The sequence below is a fragment of the Ranitomeya variabilis genome, chromosome 3, assembly GCF_051348905.1.
Source record: "Ranitomeya variabilis isolate aRanVar5 chromosome 3, aRanVar5.hap1, whole genome shotgun sequence".
Classification (NCBI taxonomy): Eukaryota; Metazoa; Chordata; class Amphibia; order Anura; family Dendrobatidae; genus Ranitomeya; species Ranitomeya variabilis.
This window is the reverse complement of record NC_135234.1, coordinates 449,970,877-449,990,976: the sequence shown is the minus strand read 5'-3', so window position 1 is coordinate 449,990,976 and position 20,100 is coordinate 449,970,877. Positions and strand designations below refer to the sequence as shown.

Here is a 20,100-nt window from a genome sequence, read left to right as displayed (position 1 = left end):
CAAGCCAGTGCATGCCGCCTCTTTATGGCTCTCTGTCCTGGTGCTGTATGTCAGACAGCTGGGGATATCACAGTACTTGTGAATCCCAATGTACTAGCACTCCACTGTGATTATTTAATCCTGTGATTTGAATAAAAGCTGTGGCCATTTTGACAACCAAAATAACATATTTTAGTGCCTGGGTTTACAGCAGTTATGGTAGTTTTAAAAGGGAGTGAGGTCCATCCCATATCCAAAAGTCATTTTGTTGTATTTAGGGTCCATGTTTCTCTTTTCTCACTTGTAACCATGACTAAGGACTGAAATAGCCTGAAATGCATAACATAGTGATACCTCTCTCTGGTGTTTTTACGTATAGCCCATGTATTCTTTTATTTATGAAGAAAATAAAACTATGTGGTTATATTCGCTGATGCTGGCTTTCTCTTACTTCTTGGATCACATTACAGTGTTAGGTAAAGTTCCTGTGATGAGTTTTTGACACTGCATAATTGTGCAGTGCAAAAAAATGCAATGTTAGAGGCTACGTTCTCATGATGATGATTATTTGGTGAGTTTTACAGTATTACATATTTTCTGCAGCATTTCTGAACCTATTATGTAAACTAGGTTACTTGTGTTTTTTCAGCGTGTTTCTGAGTACTTTTTTTCAAGTGCGTTTTTATCACGTTTTTGACACATCTGTTTTTGTCACTCTTTGGTTTTTCATGTTTTAACCCCTTCTTGAAGTATATGTACGTCATGGAAGGGAAGGAATTCTCGACCAATGAGGTATATATATGTCATGGAGATCGCCTTCGCACAGGAGCTGCGCGCGGGCAATCGCCTCCGGGTGTTCAGCTTACATGACAGCTGACACCCAGCATCACCTCGTCCAAAATGAGCAAACCTATAAAACTGTCACACTAGTTAACCCATTCAATTAACACCTTAAAAAAGAGGCAAATGGTTCAGGGTCGTCTCTCTCCTTATAACGACCTGGCTTCGAAATTTTCTCTTCCTCCCTCCTCCCTTTTCTCCTATCTTCGGCTCCGTCACTTTCTTAACTCTGTATCCTTCCCAGTCTGCGATCCCAGGGAGATTAACCTCTCACAAGCGTTCTTTGGTCAACTCACCCGGGCCCGTCTCGGAGTCTCTATTATTTATAAAGCCCTTCTTGAATCACGAGTGACGTCTAAACTTTCTTATATGCTCAGATGGGAATCCAGATTTGCCTTTTCAACTCCTTTAGAAAATTGGCTTACCGCCTCGGGTCATGCTTATCATTTCACGCGCTGCATTAACCACCTGGAGCAATCGAAAAAACTTATGTTCAATTGGTATCTATCTCCTTCTCGAATCGCGAAATTTAGTGGTCGGGGTCTCTCCCCCTCCCCTGCTTGCTGGAAGGGTTGTTCTGACTTGGGCACAGAAGCCCATATGTGGTGGCACTGTCCTGGGGTGAATCAGTTTTGGACTGAAGTGAGCTCTCTTATCTCCTCTTTAACGGGTCTTCCCTTGATACTAACGCCCTCCCTAGCTTTACTGGGTTTGGATTTGGAGACTTATCCTTTTACTATTAGACCAATCATAACAAATACCCTCATTGCGGCCCGGCAGACTATAGCAGCCCATTGGAAGTCTCCGACTTTCCCTTCTCTTCCCGAAACTATATCTCGCCTAAATTCACACTGTGCATATGAGCTCATGCTTGCACATGATTTAAATACAAAAATAAAGATTTTGAATTGGTGGGACCCGTGGATTTCCTCTATTTATAACATTGTTGAAGTACCTCCCTGATTCTCGTCAGATCTTGAATTATTGTGTATTACCGAGTAACAGTTAGATTCTGTTTCAATGCTTTTTGTATCTTATATGTAACGGGATGTATAGCTGCTCATTTTCCCTTCCCCTTCCGTGTTGTTGTTGCTCTGTTTTTTTTTTGTTTTTTTTTATGCTTGTATTCTTGTATTCTTTTACTGGTAACTGTTTGTTACTGATATTCTTTTAATTCCTTAATAACAAACAACTTGTTTAAAAAAAAAAAAAGAGGCAAATAAACACTTTTCATAATACCATCAAACAAAAAGTGGAATAATATGCAATAAAAAACGTGAATGTACAAAACAAATGTCATAGCTAAAAATGTCGTCTTGTCTTGAAAAAACAAGCCACCATACAGCTCCGTCAGCAGACAAATAAAAAAAGTTATACCTCTCAGAATAAAGAGATGCAAAATTAATTATTTTTTCTATAAAATAATTTTTATTGTGTAAAAGCGGCAAAACATAAATAATGATATAAATGTGGTATCACTGTAATCGTACTGACCCGAAGAATAAAGCTGCCTTTACCGGATACATAACAGCATAAAAATAAAAGCAATTTCTGAATTGCTGGTTTTTGTTCATTCTGCCTCTCAAAAATCAGATTAGAAAGCAATAAAAAAAAGTTATGTGACCAAGAATGGTAACAATAAAACCGTCAACTCGCCCTGCAAAAAACAAGCCCTCATATGATTCTGTCAGCAGAAATATGGAAAAATTATAACCCTTAAAATATGGTGATGCAAAAACCAGTTTTTGCAAAAAAAACAACAGTTTTTTAGTGTGTGACAGCAGCCAAACATAAAAACCCGATATAAATCTGGCATCGTTGTAATTGCACCGACCCAAAAAATAAAGTCGACTAATCACTTATACTGCATGAGGGACAGTATAAAAAGTAAGTGAAACCAATTCTTGACCTGCTGTGGATTTGTTCATTCTGCCTCTCAAAGATTGCAGTATGGCTTGGCTCATATTTATCCTGCGCTCTGTGTTAAGCACTTACATCAGGGTTAACGTGTAAATCTCTGAAATTCGTGATTCAGACAGGACCCCTGGCAGGAGATTACCTATAATGAGGCAAATGGAGACATTGTGGACAGTCTGGCCTGTGGTCTAGTGGTGTCAGTCTTTTTAAGCGTGCATAAAAGCACGGTTCACCACAGTTTTGTGCACTTCTGACAAGTTTCACCTGTATCACATCACTCGGAGATTTAGATGTAAGCCCCAACGTAAGTGCAGCACCCCAGGTGACCGGTTGCTGCAGTGATGTTGCTTTCCTTTCGGGGAGGGTAATGTCATGCTCAGAAACAATGGAGTTCTCTTCACCAGGTAAGGCACCCACACACAACACATTCCAAATCCAGGCCAGGAGGGGGAGCTCAGGACCCAGATTCAGGGGAGCTTCCCCTAGGCTTTAGGTATCCTGATCTGGAGGAGGAGCTAGTTAGTTGTTCAGAGACACTGAAGGAGAAGGAAGTCTGGAACTGAGTGCAGACAGAGAGGCCTGGCAGCCACGAGGGAGCTGCAGCCTCTGGAAAGAGTGAGAGAACCGGAAGGGCTGTTGTATGTGGTGGAGCTACAGAGGAAAGAAGCAGAGGAGAGAGAAAAAGGGCTCAGAGGGGAACAGCAGAGCGCAGTAGCCGGGTACCGGGAGCCCGAGGCTTTTGTGGGACTCTAAGACACAGAGCAGAACCGGAGGGCGGAGAACTGTATGTAATTGGCCCGCACCAGTCTCAGGACAGGGGGAATAGAGGACTCTGCAGAAAGCTTCAGGCAGCAGGGACTTCATATACAGCAAGCACTAGTTGGAAAGGCTCACGGACCTCAACTGGGAAGAAGATTTTCCCATTGCCTCTGAGCCGACCGGACCACCACCACCCGTGCCTGGTACCCTGGACGGTGGCCTGCCAACTACAGTAAACCAGGTAAAGACTTACAACTTGTGTCCTTTACTCATTTACCAGCAACCATCATCACCACCATACACCTTAGGACCCCTGGGGACCCCGCTTCACCTGTGGGAAGTGTACCATCAGTGCTGCAATAACATCCCCCAGAGGACCCCTTTAACGCAGCGTCGGTCCCACTATTGACTTAACACCACAGGTGGCATCACGACAGACTCAAACACTTTTCCCTTAATAGACCATTCCCTTTTATTGGATGCCCAGGGCCACAGACCGGGTCGCAGCCACCGTGACATCCCCTTTAAAGACCAGACCCAGTACAGAGTACCACACTGCCCTGCCGGGGGGCTCCATAAGTGTTCAGCGTAGAGCGCAGGATAAATGTGATCCCAATTGTTATGTAAAATGTTCCCAACAAAACCTTGAACTCAAGTCACAAAAACAGCAAGCCCCCACTCCGTGATCTGTCACTAGAAATATATTGGGCTTCTAAGTTACTGGTAGTGCGAAGGCTCTGGAAAAGCACGTGGTATTTCTGTAGTGATGAGATCCCGCCTATTTTATGGGTGCATATCTCCAGAAACACGAGCTTGGTGCTACAACATACCGGCACTACAAGTACTACTGGCACATACTGGTATCTGCATACTCAGGAGAAATTGCACAAGTTTTGGGCTCCAGATTCTCCTGTTACCCTTGTGAAAACAAAAAATTGGGGGATAAAGTAACATTTTTGTGAAAAAAGTACAAAAAAATGTCTACGTTGCATTAATTCCTGTGAAGCACCTGAAGGCTTTATAAACTTTTTGAATGTAGTTTTGGGTAGTTTGAGAGGTGCAGTTTTAAGAATGGTGTCACTTTTGGGTATTTTCTGTCATATACACACACAAAAATCACTTCAAATGTGATGTGGTCCCTAAAAAAATGGCTTTGTAAATTTTGTTGGAAAAATGAGAAATCGCTGGTCAACTTTACACCCTTCTAACATCATAACAAAAAAAATTATGTTTAAAAAATGATGCAGATGTAAAGTAGACATGTGAAAAAATGTGACATTTTCACAAATAATTCCAAGTTATATATCGAATAAATCTTACCACTATCATGAATTACAATATCTCACGAAAAAACTATTTCAATCATTGTGATCCATAGAAGCATTCCAGAGTTATTACCTCATAAAGTGACAGTGGTCAGAATTGTAACATTTGGCCTGATCATGAAGGTGAAAACAGGCTCAGGGGTGAAATAAAGCGGCTTTGTTTTTGATACTTCCTGGTATTTGGCTTTGACATACGGTAACTTTATTGATAAAGCTAAACACACTAAAACTGCATAAGCATTTTCTACCTGTAAATTTTCCGCATCTAGTGCAATACTTTGAGGAAAATCTTTACATATGACTCAGCTTACTAACAAGAGAAATTGACATGTTGTGAATTTCAACTAGGCACCACCGTTCAACTACAATGTTTAATAAAAAAAAGCTGAGAGGGTGTGAGGTTTATATAATTATTATCCACATTGCTGAAACTGTAAGGTGTTGTGCTTTTTGAGCATCAATAATATTCAAAAATTCATCAAAAACTCATCAAGGGAATATAACTTTAGATGAGTAAAATCAGCAGGTAAAATATGCATGTAATCTGCACATGACATGACTATATCAATTAAGTTTTGTCAAATCCAACTACCAGGAAGTAACAAAAACATGACATTCTAAAGAGAGATAAAAACCGCAGCATCAAAAAGTTATGAAAAAATGCAAGTAACCTAATTTAGCTGATGGATGCAACATCAAATAGTTACCAAATACTCATTGTGGGAATGTAGTTTAACCGCTTCACCCCGAGTCTGTTTTCACCTTCCGTAGGCTAAGTACACATTTGCGTTCGGCAGCCCAGCGTAGGGCTGCGTACTTTTTCCCTTCATATCCGAACTGCTGCACATGCATGCGTCTTCCATGTATGTTATCTTTAACATTGGGTATGCAGGGACATGCGTTTGTCTGCGGATGCATCGTTCTGACGTGCCCGCTGACCGCACGGGAACGCAATATGTTGTATTTGGCGGCACGTCAAAATGTCATCAAAATTTGTCACACAATTTTTGCTGAATATAGAAATACCCCATTGGTGGCTGTACAGTACTGCTTAGCCACACGGTGATACTCGGGAGGGACGGAGCTCTATTTGACTCTTGGCTAACAAATCATCATAGAATAAATTGCAGACTTAAGCCCTTAAGTGACAAAAGAGAAGAATTCCCCCTCAATTGGCCCCATTTTGGACATCACAACCCTCTGGGATTTTATCTACAGGTGTAGTGATGATTTTTACTTAATGGATGTTTCCCAGAAACAAACAGCAGTGGATGTTGTTGAGTAAAAATTGCAAATCTGCCATTGTAGTGCCCATACATTGCAGTGCCCATATATTGTAGTGCCTGTACATCATGCCCAGGTCATACTTCTGGAGACATGCACCAGTAAATTATGTGGGCTCTCATTGCTACAGAAATGCCAAACATGGATGTTAAACGTGGTTTAGGCACACTGTGATGCTCAGAAAGAAGGTGGGCATTTGGATTTGGGAGCTCAGAATGTGCTGGATTTCTTTTTTGTTGGGAGGGGAGGGGGAAGACCAGGCACTTTTCCAGAGCCTTTGCGCTACAAGTAGTTTGGAAGCTTCCTATATTTTCATTGACAGATAACAGACCTGAGTGAGGACTTGCTTTTTTGTGGATCGAGTTGAAGCTTTTATTGGGACCACATTTTTCAAGTTTATCCTGCGTGATCCAAAAACACCGAAGAATTACATTGGGGTTTCCATCTAAATCTCCAGATGACATGATTCAGATATAACCCCTGAGGGATCCATTCACTTTAATGAGGCAGCAGAGTTACTCTGGACTCTGTCTGGCCTCTGTTCAGCAATGTATTTCTTGTCAGAAGTGCATAAAACTGTGGCCGACCACGCTTTTATGCATGCCTTAAAAGACGGACACCGCTAGATTATAGGCCAGACGGTGTCCACAGTGTCCTCATTAACCTCATTATAGCAGATTTTCCACCAGGGGTGTCATCTGGATCACATATTTCAGAGATTTACATGGAAACCCTGGTGTAAGCACTCAGTGTAGAGGGCATGGTATAACAGGCCACCATAAATGGCAGACCTGGAGGTTGTCATGTGACCACCGGGTTGCCATGACTACCATAGGCCCCATGATCTTGTCACGAGGGATCCTATCATTGTCTAAATGCTGCGATTGCTATTGATTGCGACAGGGGGGTTTAATTGCTCAAGGTGGTGACAGGGCTGCACATAGCCTGCACGCTGACCGTATGCTTTGTACCGAAGGTGCAGCTGACCTATATATGGTGCTAAGATTCTTTATTAACATTTCATAATTAATGTTATATCATTGTTCACTTTGACAAAAAATCAGGAAATAAATTTAAAATGAATGACAATTAAAAGTTTGAGTGTAACTTACTTTTCTTCGTCATATTCTTCCCCAAACAAGACATTCTCTTTCAGGGATGCATTGAAAATCCAGGCTTGCTGGGCCGCATAGGCAATACTGCCACTAACTGACATTGTGCCCTCTAGTAAGGTCATCTAGATATACCAAAAGAATATTACTGTAAGTCTGCAGTGCAACAGTTCATTAGTCATTACCTATTATTCACTTTTAAAAATGATCAGCTAGCTCTCCTAAAATGTTTATTTCATTTAATATATGTTCAGTGGTGGAACTATATCCATATATCCATACCATGGACCCTCATGCAGTGCTTCTACTTAGCATGTGTAGGTGCTGTCAGAGGATGCGGTCATGCAGGGGAGCCCAGTGCTGATGATTTGGGTGGATGACTGAGCGGGCAGCAATGTAGAAGGGTCCAACTGTGGTCAGCCCAGCCGGGGGAGTTCTAGTGCATCTTTCCTTATAACTCTTTGTCCTTCCTCCGTTTTTTCTTCATGTCACTTGACCACTGCAGCCAGTCAATGGCAATAACAGTGAGGTGACCCGAGTTGGCACACCTTTTCATTAACATATAGCATATTTGAGAACACTATTATATAGAGAGGCATCCAGTAAAATAAAAAAAAAAAACTGTACTGCACTTTTTGTTAAAATGGGAGTCTTTAAGCATAGTGTCAAAATGCCGTACATCAGAGGAATTGGACAGTGAGAATGCACCTTTACTTGCTATCTAGATGTCATCAGTCCATTTTCTGTTATCTGTGGAATGTAATGTCCCCTGATCTGGGCACAGTGACTTTGCACTAATTTATTTGCTGTGCTTGTGTGTTCCAGATTGTTGCATTTCTTTTTGACAGATAAGAAAACTAAAGGTCACAAGGTTTTACCAGTTGTTTACTATTATTTTGTCACTAGCACATTTCATACATAGAATTTAAGTTAATATTTAAAATTAGCCTTAATGGGTTTTTTTTTTTGCTATATGTTATGTATGTGTTGAAATAAATGGTATTTTTAGTTACCGGTAAAACACTGCTTATATAAAGTGATAAAAGTATCCAACCTTACCTAGTGTGTAATATCTGCCACTAAAATAGTGAATATAATATTTCTGCTAACAAACAGATTTACACTGTGCAATGCCATTCACCGTATGTGTGCTTATTACCTGCGGAATTTCCGCACTTAATGTAAGTCTATGGGGAAATTCTGCATATAAAACTTAAAGGGAATCTGTCACCCCAAAATTCGCCTATAAGCTAAGGCCACCAGCATCAGGGGCTTATCTACAGCATTCTGTAATGCTGTAGATAAGCCCCCGATGTTACCAGAAAGATAAGAAAAACAGGTTATATTATACTCACCCAGAGGCGGTCCCGGTTCGGTCCGGTCCGATGGGCGTTGTGGTCCGGGTCCGGCACCTCCCATATTCATACGATGACGTCCTCTTCTTTGCTTCCTGCCGCGGCTCCTGTGCAGGCGTACTTTGTCTGTCCTGTTGAGGGCAACGTAAAGTACTGCAGTGCGCAGGCGCCGGGTCACAGAGGCCCGGCGCCTGCGCACTGCTGTACTTTGCTCTGCCCTCAACAGGACAGACAAAGTATGCCTGCGCAGGAACCGCAGCAGGAAAAAAAGAAGAGGACATCATCGTATGAAGATGGGAGGTGCCGGACCTGCGACGCCCATCGGACCGGACCGCACCGGGACCGCCCCTGGGTGAGTATAATATAACCTGTTTTTCTTCTCTTCAGGTTACATCGGGGGCTTATCTACATTATAGAATGCTGTAGATAAGCCCCTAATGCTGGTGGCCTTAGCTTATAGGCAAATTTTGGGCGACAGATTCCCTTTAAGAGTATCCGAAAGAGAAACTGACATATTGCGGATTTGGAACAAGTCAGTTTACACTACGTTAAAAAGAAGCCCAGTGGGCATGAGATTCCTAATAATTAGTGATGAGCGAATAGCATTGTTGCTCGGGTCTCCCCGAGCACACGCAGGTGATCTCCGAGTATTTGTTAGTGCTCGGAGATTTAGTTTGTATCGCCTCAGCTTCATGATTTACGGCTTCTGGGCAGCCTGAAAACTTGTGGGAATTCCCTAACAAACAGGCATTCCTCACTTGTATTTAGCCTGCCTAGCAGCCGTAAATTATGCAGCTGAGGCCAGGAAAACTAAATCTCCGAGCACTAACAAATACTCAGAGACCACCCGAGCATGCTCGGGAAAACCCAAGCAACGAGTATACTCACTCATCACTACAAATAATCCTATCCACTTTGCTGGCACTGAAAAACGTTGCATTTTTGATGCAGGAAAAATACACAGCATCAAAAGCACGATTAAAGCTCATCGTGGGAACATAGCCTTAGGGTTCATATACATCTAAGACAATAGGTGGTCGTTTAGTAGCCTGACCGCAATTTACAAAGGATGACGTGCTGTCAAGAATGACGATTTTTAAACAATCTTAACAATAATTTCACCCAAGAGACAAGCCCTTTGCTATTTCGTCAGGTGACTTGCAGCGTGTTTAGACATAATATAGGGAAATAAGCATTAGGATCTATTGTGAAGGCTGCAGATGATCAGCAGCTGCTGATTGGCTGCAGTGGTCACATGAAGATTGAATCTGAAGACAAAATCTATTCAGCTTATCACATTCTATTACAGATTGAACATTATGTCCTATGTGCTCCCTTTAAATTTTTCTTTAGTGTTTGGTTAATCATTTTGACATGACTTATAAAACATAGACCATATAAAAAAACAGCTGATTATTCCAATAGAGAATAAAGAAATCAAACATACCTGACCAAGAATAGATAATATCAGAGAAGTTTTACCGCATCCAACACTTCCGCAGATTCCTACAAGTTTGCCCTGCAGAAATATGATCATTTTAGAGTAGTATGTCTTAGAATAGTATCAATCATTTATTAAATTTGTAGATTTAAGTTTTCACACCGCAAACTATTTATATGCACATGTAGCTCTTTCAATGACAAGTCCAGCAATACCCTTACATGGCCAGTCCATCTGTGATTTTTCCGTTCTTTACTTGTGCAGGTTATTGTGATTAACATCATTTTACTAATTCAAAGCCAGGTCAGCTCTTCTCTGTTATTGTCAGGGATGCATAGATATCTTAAAAAGTAACTAAAAGCTAATTTTTTTAAATAATTTTGTCCAGAATGGAAAGTTTTGAAACTTTGTAATTCACTTTATTAGGGAATTTGTCTTCTTTTCTGTTTAAAAAAAAAGTTGATCTACATGGCTTCCCAAACCCTGCTTATCCCCAGTGCATTGCCTTTCTTTAGCTGCACTGATTACACTAATTCGGAGTATAGATGATGACAGTGACAGGGTCAGCAACTGACTTTTCCTCTGGGTGTTGTGCTTAGCTTATGTTCACACTGGTTTATAACACTGCTGAGTGCTATCCGATGTTTTATCAGATAACACTAGGCCCAATTTTATACTATGGGGCAGTGCAGATCTGCCATTATTTTCTCATGCCGATTTGGTGCGAGAAAACAATTGCAGCATGCTGCCGGTGCCTCCAATGATCGGAACACACGCACCCACACAAATATATAGGTGCTTGTGGAACATCGGACTGCACATGGATATCATCAGAGTGCAGTACGGTGTACACTGACAGAGACAATGGAGAAGATAGAGAAATTAAAATGTACTCATCACCAGAAAATAGGTGCCTGGTGCATCACTTGGCCAAATAGGTGCCTGGTGCATCACTTGGAGAAAATTAACTTTATTTCCCCTGGCAGGATTTTGGTTTCAGTCACAGGGGTGGCGCTGACGTGGGTTAAGTCACCGCTCTGAGTATAGAGAGTGGCGGCTGTGACCGTGCCCCAGACACTGACTGACATTGGCTCTGTATTTGGGCCGACTGTCCGTCAAGGCTGGGGGCAAGGTTACAACCGACGTTCTGTATACTCACAGCGGTGACTGAACCCGCACCGGCTCTGCCCCCGTGACTGAAACCGGAACGTTGCAGAGGGAACTAAATTTAATTTTGTCCCTATAGCGTTCGGTGCGGGCGCCGAGTCGGTTAATATCAATATTAACTGTAGATTAACCCAATATCTGTAAGTTAGTAGCGTATTTTTCTGGTGACAGGTTCCTTTTAGGGCCGGCGTCAAACTCGGCGTAAGACAATACGCCACGTATTATACGTCCGTACTACGGCCGTAATACGGAGAAATGTTCCCAAAATATTGATCCGTAGTCAGGGTGTGTCAGCGTATTTTGCGCATGGCATCCTCCGTATGTAATCCGTATGGCATCCGTACTGCGAGATTTTCGCTCAGGCTTGCAAAACCGACATCTAATGGATTTATGTGCTCAAATGTTCGGGAAAACATATATACAGTATATATATATATATATGTCATTGAGACACATATATATATATATTCTGTATTTAGATTTCATTCAGCGCGATATCTGTGAACAGCCGGTAATTCAATTGCTGGCTTTTCATTTCTCCTGCACAAACCCGACAGGATATGAGACATGATTACATACAGTAAACCATCTCATATCCCCTTTTTTTTTGCATATTCCACACTACTAATGTTAGTAGTGTGTATGTGCAAAATTTCAGCGCTGTAGCTGCTAAAATAAAGGGTTAAATGGCGGAAAAAATTGGCGTGGGCTCCCGTGCAATTTTCTCCGCCAGAATGGTAAAGCCAGTGACTGACGGCAGATATTAATAGCCAGGAGAGGGTCCACGGTTATTGCCCCCCCCCCCGTGGCTACAAACATCTGCCCCCAGCCACCCCAGAAAAGGCACATCTGGAAGATGCGCCTATTCTAGCACTTGGCCACTCTCTTCCCACTCCTGTGTAGCGGTGGGATATGGGGTAATGAAGGGTTAATGTCACCTTGCTATTGTAAGGTGACATTAAGCCAGATTAATAATGGAGAGGCGTCAATTATGTCACCTATCCATTATTAATCCAATTGTTTGAAAGGGTTAAAAAACACACACACACATGATTTAAAAGTATTTTAATGAAATAAACACAGCGGTTGTTTTAATAATTTATTGCTCTCTCAATCCATTTGCAGGCCCTCGCTTGGCAAAATAATAAACGCACAAGATACATACCTTCTGATGTCCTATCACGTCCAACGAGGTAATCCATCTGAAGGGGTTAACTAATATTACAGGCACGAGCTGCGATAAACCACTCGCTCGTGCCTGTAATCCCCGGGTGCTGAAAGGAAAGCAGAGTGATCTGTACTTACATTGAGTCGCGGTGATGCGCCCCTGCTGGATGTTCTCATGAACTGCAGCCTGGGACCTTTTTCCCACGCTCCAGGTCATATGAGGACATCCACCAGGGGGCGCATCACCGCGACTGAAGGAAATGTAGGTCAATGACCTACATTTCATTCGTTCGCCGGGGAATTACAAGCACGAGCACACAGCTGCATTAGCAGGGCTCCTGTTTGTAAATTATTTTAACCCCTTCAGATGGATTACCTCGTGGGACGTGACGGTTCAGCTGAGGGTATGTATCTTGTGCGATTATTATTCTGCCAAGCGAGGGCCTGCAAGTGGATTGAGAGAGCAATAAATTATTAAAACAACCGCTGTGTTTATTTCATTAAAATACTTTTAAATCATGTGTGTGTGTGTTTTTTAACCCTTTCAAACAATTGGTTTAATAATGGATAGGTGTCATAATTGACGCCTCTCCATTATTAATCTGGCTTAATGTCACCTTACAATAGCAAGGTGACATTAACCCTGGCCAAGTGCCAGAATAGGCGCATCTTCCAGATGTGCCTTTTCTGGGGTGGCTGGGGGCAGATGTTTTTAGCCACGGGGGGGGCCAATAACCATGGACCCTCTCCTGGCTATTAATATCTGCCCTCGGTCACTGGCTTTACCATTCTGGCGGAGAAAATTGCGCGGGAGCCCACGCCAATTTTTTCCGCCATTTAACCCTTTATTTCAGCAGCTACAGCGCCCAAATTTTGCACATACACACTACTAACATTAGTAGTGTGGAATATGCAAAAAAAAAGGGGATATGAGATGGTTTACTGTATGTAAACCATGTCTCATATCCTGTCGGGTTTGTGCAGGAGAAATGAAAAGCCGGCAATTGAATTACCGACTTTTCACTAACACCGCTGCGTATTTCTCGCAAGTCACACTGCTGGTCCGTGTGGAATCCGTATTTTTCTCGCCCCCATAGACTTTCATTGGCGATTTTTTTGCGCAATACGCTGACAAACGCAGCATGCTGCGATTTTGTACGGCCATAGAAAGCCGCATATTATGGATCCATAATATACGGCTGATAGGAGCAGCCCCATTGAGAATAATTGTGCCGTATGTTATGCGAGTTTTACGGACGTAGTTTCTGCGCTCTTACGTCCGTAAAACTCGCCAGTGTGACGGCGGCCTAAGTTCTCAATCTTCTCTGTACCTGTGCTGCGATTGACTCATGTGAGGGAATCGGTTGATACCCAGATGACACGTGGATCAAACTATGGCAGCATTAGCAAAATCGGCCCAACTCTCTTGCAGGAGAGAATCAACGCCAGTATGAGTGTACCCTTATCCGAACAATCTCCTGCAGCAGCTTATCCGCAGAGTTAGTGAGGCACAGGTGCTGAGCTGACCTTTTCACTGCCATCAGCTGTACTTCAAATGAGCATGTTCTAATATCATTGCAGCTAAAAGTAGGCAAATAGGCTAGGGAAAAGCAGGGCTTTGGAATTTTTTTTACAGAAATGAAGTCAAATCCACTAATAAAGTGCTGTAAAAAGTTTCATAACTTTCCATGCTGGACAAAATTCGCTACGTAACAATTTTCCATATTGTTTTGTTCCCAGAAGTTAAGTGTGTTTTCCTAATTCTTTGTGCCTAAAATGAATAAAAAAAAAAGTTATTATTCAACATAAACTTTGCTAATGTAGTCAGTATAATGATGTTTTGAAATTTATCTATTTTTAAGAATATTGGCGAAATATTCGGTGCTGAGTATAGACTTTGAGAAGCTTCTGGAACTGTGAGAACTATCAAACGTTTCTACAACTGTCTAGAATTGTCTGGAACTTTCTTGAATTGTACAGCAGTGTACATAGCAGAATCATTTCAGTTATCTTGAACTAACCATTTCATTTACTGTTCTGCAAAGTAAGTAAACTTGTATGCATAGCTACAGTACATCCGGCATACACATTTTGCTACATCTGTGGCCAATTTGTAAAGACAAGAGCGAAAAAGTACTCTGTGAAAGCATCTGCTAAGATGTGTGAGGCCAACAAAGCATACTTTGGCATGCCTATTGAAGATCAAGACAAATCGTGGGCACCTCATTTCACATGTGAGCACTGCAAGAAAACTCTTGAAGGTAAGGCCTCTTTCACACTTCCGTCTTTGTAGCCCCGTCGAGTTACACCATTTTTTGAGAAAACAGGATCCTGCAAAAAAATGTGCAGGATCCTTCATTTTCTCATAGACTTGTATTAGCGATGTATCGCGACGGATGGCCACACGTTTCGTCTGTCGTGCACTGGATCCTGCGGAATTTGACAGACCATCTTTTGGAAAAAACGTTCAAAGGAACGTTTTTTGTTTGCAGTGGAAAAACGTTCCCCGACGCCTCCTGAGGCATACGTCATTGCACAGAATGGGAGCCTATGGACACTGGATGCTGCACACACTGTGAAACGCAGGAATCCAGTGACGGATGCAGTTTTTCCATCTGAGCATGCCAGGAAGCAAATGTCAACCCGGGGAAAAGAGTCTCTCTCTCTCTCAATTTATACCTGTAAATTCAGCCAGGGACTCATGCAACACATCCGTCATAACACTGGATGCGTTGCACACGTTTTCCTCTAATTTTGCAATGTCCATCGATACGTCGGTTCACTGCACTCTGACACAGGACGACCAACGGAAGTGTGAAAGAAGCCTAAGTAGATGATTGCTGCCCTCTTAGATGTTCAATTTTTATTTTGCAAAATGTTGATATCTATTAAACTTTAAAAGAGCTGTATTTAAGGCATTTTCCCAGATTTCAATGTTCTAGCAACATATACAATATATATACATTGTAGGGATTCACTCGCTCAGGTGCAACGGCTGACACGCAGGAGACACGTTCCTTTTAAAGTTCACAGGTTTATTTCTCCATAAACCACATAACAGCGTGAACAACAGGTAAACAAATAGCCTTTAGCTCAGGTCAGGAAATGAAAACACAAATGTCCAGTCCTTCAGGCTCAGTCCTGTGGAGGCTTTCTCCTCCACCCACACAGACTCCTGTCTGTAGTGTCCCGCCTGGACACAGGGATCTCTGTCCACCATGACAGACTCCCACACTTTCTTTAATAGGTCTAACCACACCCAGAACCCATCACATGATCAGACATGTGGTTGTGACCTCACCACAGGTCCTGCAACAAACATAGACAGGCATGGTTATGCCCCTTACCCAGGGGTGAGGTATATGGGTAGCCAGACCCTCCCATCTCTCATAGCTACCCGTAACCCAAATATACTAAGCAACTCCTTATTGCTTTATGTGCAAACAGAAAACACTCCGGGTTACATCACAGCGACAAGCCTTCTCTGTGATACATACCTCCCGTCGATTAGACACCCTTTAGCCATGCTACAATATATATATACTGTGTTAATATCTTACATATGTCAAGTAATGTGTGAATTAAATCAAATTCTCAACCTAAATTTTATTTTATTTGCTTACAGGTTGGGGAGAAAAGAGAGCCATGCATTCTGCTTTCCAAAGAATTTGGTGTTGAACCAACTGACCACTGAACCAATTGCTATTTCTGCTTGATGTACCCTTCCAAACATCGGGAATGGCAAAAACGCACCTCCTGTCACATATCCTGACATTCCTTCATCCATAGCCTCAGGACAACACTGTCCTGGGCTCCCTGTACCAACTCCCTGAGACAGAGAACAACCACCTGGCTTCAGGAGAAAGCAGCACGTCAGACATAGAAAAATACATTGAAGATCCTGATTCAATTTTTCAGATGCAGCTGAGGAACGGAAGCTATTCTACCTTAAACAAAAATACCTCAACACTCTGATCAGAGACCTTGGCCTCACCAAGTCCAACACTTAGCCTCTGGCATAAAGGTTCAAGCAATAGAACTTATTAGATGAAAGCTTCCAAGTTACAGATCAGAGGAAGCATCACCAAACTTTTTCCAGCTTCTTCATTCATCAAGATGGACTGTGCTTCTGCAACAATGTGTCTATTTGAGGCAACAGGAATCACTTGTAACCACAAGGAGTAGCGCCTGATTATAGTTTATGCAGGAGCCTCAAAACCGTGCTGCTTCTACCTGTGTCTCACTTGGTGCACCTGAAAGAGGAATACACCAGTGTCAAGATGGTGCTATGTGCCTTGAAGTATGATGAGTACAGCTGGAAGGTTATTGGAGATTTCAGAATGGTGTCATTCCTGATGGAACTCCAAGGCAGTTTTATAAAGTATCCTTGCTTTCTTTGCCTTTGGGACAGCCAGGACACTCAGGAGCACTATCACAGGCAGGAATAGCCTCAGCAGATAGAGTTCTCTGTAGGGAAGAACAATGTAAGGTGGGAGTCGCTGGTGGACCCCTGAAAGGTGCTGATGCCATCCCTCCACATCAAGTTAGGGCTCATAAAACAATTTGTCACGGCTCTCGATATGGAGTCTACAGATATCAAGTTCCCCCAATATCTTTTCCTTAAGATGTTTAAGGCAAAGGTCAAAGCTGGTGTCTTGGTTGGACCACAGATCAAGAAGATCACAGAGTGCATCAAACTTCCCAAGAAGCTGAATAAGAAGAAGAAAGTGAATTGGAAAAGTTTTGTTTCAGTGGTTCACAACTTCCTAAGCAATCACAAGGATGAAAACTATGCACAAGTGGTACACACTCTGATAAAGAACTATGCTGCAATGGGCTTCAGGATGTCACCTAAAGTCCATATCATTGATGCCCATCTTGATAATTCAAAAAGAACATGTGAGCTTATTCAGAGGAGGGTAAACTGACTGCAGGCTGCAGCCATGGCGAGCAGTTTTCCATAGTGACACTTTACAGGAAAATCGTGTCCCAGTCCCAGTATGCTGTCAGGTGTGGCGTGCATCACACTCACTTCTAGCCCGCAGGCCTTGATTGCCTCCATCTTCAGGACTCGCTGCACACAACTCAGGGGACAGCAAGTTAATTTCAACAAACAGAAGTTTACTGGGCACAACACTTCTTGATCCTTATTTCCTTAGCACAGCACATCTTCAGCCCTACCATCTGTTCCTCTTGGACTATTTCCACGCCCACTGGTTCCATCAGCCCTAGGAATTTCTTGTCCAGTTCCGCAGTGCACCAGGAATCCGTCACCTTCCCTTCTCATGGTTCCGTGTCCCTCTTGCCTTTTAGCCACTATGTTGGGTCTTGTGCTCCTGATGTTGCTGGATTATCCGCATGGGTTTCTAGTACAGCCTCCCACTGTCTCGAACACGCTGGCCCTAGCGGCCCACTGCACCTGGACTTGACCTTGTTACTGTACTTCCCTATCTGAGTCACTACCAGCAAGTGCCTGCTTTTCACTAGCACTCTCAACCTCTAACTGTGAGCTTGTCCTAAACATTAACTGTATCTTATCCTATACTTTCAGCTAACTATATGTATTATCCTATAACAGTATGTACTAAGCCTATTGTCATTATCTTATGTCCTATCCATATACTGTACACTAAAAACATTATACATTACTAACATGTTATAAAACGTTACCACACTATGCATATTACGCTTCACATTACTATATTAACAATAGTTATACTACACTATATCAAATAACACACTAGATGCATAGAAATGCATGACACTATTCACATTACATAATATTGACGCTATTGGTGTCTTCAGGGGTAGGAACACAGATGTACAGTCCACCACTCTTACAGGATCAAAGAGAGAGCTTTCACCAGGACTTAATGAACTTTGAATGCCGTTACCAAGGACAGTATGACGATAACATAATGGAAAACTGTATTTAGGGACTGATTTGTGAATGTGATATATAATACAACAGCAAATCCAGAAATTATAAGGTTTTGACCTATTACACGCAGCATTGATTGAGTTTCATAATAATTGAATATTTGTAGTGAAATTTTGATGTTGTTGTTTCTATGATAAAACACAAGCACAAGTCAAAATTCCATGTTTTGATTCAATAAATACAAAACTAATGTAGGCCATTGACACAAAATCAAAGTTTATGAGGAATGGTGTTGATACTTTTTTTCAAATTTATATTTGAGCAGTTGAAATATAGCAGATAGATCCTGGGAGAAATTTTTTTGATACATTGTTAAAACATAATTAATAAAAAGTTTAGTTACTCTTTGAAGAGGTTGACCTGTCCTTAGGAGAGGTGTTAGTAATAATAATAATAATATAATAATCTTTATATAGCGCTAACATATTCCGCAGCGCTTTACAGTTTTGCACACATTATCATCGCTGTCCCCAATGGGGCTCACAATCTAAACTCCCTATCAATATGTCTTTGGAATGTGGGAGGAAACTGGAGAATCCGGAGGAAACCCACGCAAACACGGAGAGAACATACAAACTCTTTGCAGATGTTGTCCAGGGTGGGCCTTGAATCCAGGACTCCAGCGCTGCAAGGCTGCAGTGCTATCCTCTGAGCCACCGTGCTGTCTGATAGGTAGAGGTCCAGCAGCGGGCACACCTGCCGATCAGCTGTTTTCGGTGTCAGATAACACAGGTCAGTTGTCGGAAATACTCACTTTTGGAGCTGCTCCATCTTCTGATAGTAGTCGAGACAGGGTACTGCACAACTGCCCCCTATTCAAATCAGTAGGAACTAACAGAAGATGGCCAGCTCTGCAAGTGAGCATTTCCGACAACCGACCGATGCAGCTGACACCGATAACAGCTTCCATTCGGCATTTGATAATGACACCGATTATAGCTGACCGGCGGGAGTACCGGGTGTTTGACAGACATTGATTACCTACATTAAGCATAGATCATAGGAACTAAAGTAGTGGACAACCTCTTTAATGACACAGTTTAAAGGAGTCATCAAAAACTAAAATTTAATCCTAAATTCCTGTCCATTTAATGTCATAATCTAATCTCTTTTCTAATATACTTTAATTAAAAAGTATCTACCACTCCCTAACTACTAGATCTAACTTTTAAATTTTTTTAATACTTCCTTTTTGATTACACTTTGTTTGAGAATATCGGTGCATGCTGGGATAGTCAAACAAGTCAGCGCGAACTGACAGTGCATCCTCTTGCTAGCTCATTACTTCTGATTAGAGCCGGCAAGACAGCGCACTGCCACTGTGCACATTGCCAACTCACTAGAGCTGGAACTAGCCCAGCCCCTGAAACGGACTGATAACTCTTCATTTCAGGGTGTGGGCAGAGGCTTTTGCAGTGACTGCAGCTCCTACCCTCTTTTGATAACTTGTTTGACTAGCCTAGCATGCACTGGGACTGAGGAAGCAGTAAAAAAAAAATAAAGCAGTTAGATAGAGTAGTGAGGAACTTTTTAATTAACCCCTTTCTGACATTAGACGTACTATCCCGTCGAGGTGGGGTGGGCCTGTATGACCACCAACGGGATAGTACGTCATAGCGATCGACCACGCTCACGGGGGGAGCGCGGCCGGGTGTCAGCTGACTATCGCAGCTGACATCCGGCACTATGTGCCAGGAGCGGTCACGGACCGCCCCCGGCACATTAACCCCCGGCACACTGCGATCAAACATGATCGCAGTGTTCCGGCAGTATAGGGAAGCATCGCGCAGGGAGGGGGCTCCCTGCGTGCTTC

General features: G+C 42.4%; 1 protein-coding gene across 1 annotated transcript in view; it reads right to left on the bottom strand.

The window, feature by feature from the left end:
* LOC143816311 (ATP-binding cassette sub-family C member 5-like) overlaps nt 1–20,100 on the bottom strand; it is a 270,602-nt gene that overhangs the window by 134,939 nt on the left and 115,563 nt on the right. The window contains exons 10-11 of the mRNA XM_077296529.1: nt 10,019–10,090; nt 7,217–7,341 (exon numbers count right to left, since the gene is read on the bottom strand). Of these exons, the coding sequence (XP_077152644.1) occupies nt 7,217–7,341; nt 10,019–10,090 (197 nt within the window). The remainder of the gene's footprint in view (nt 1–7,216; nt 7,342–10,018; nt 10,091–20,100) is intronic.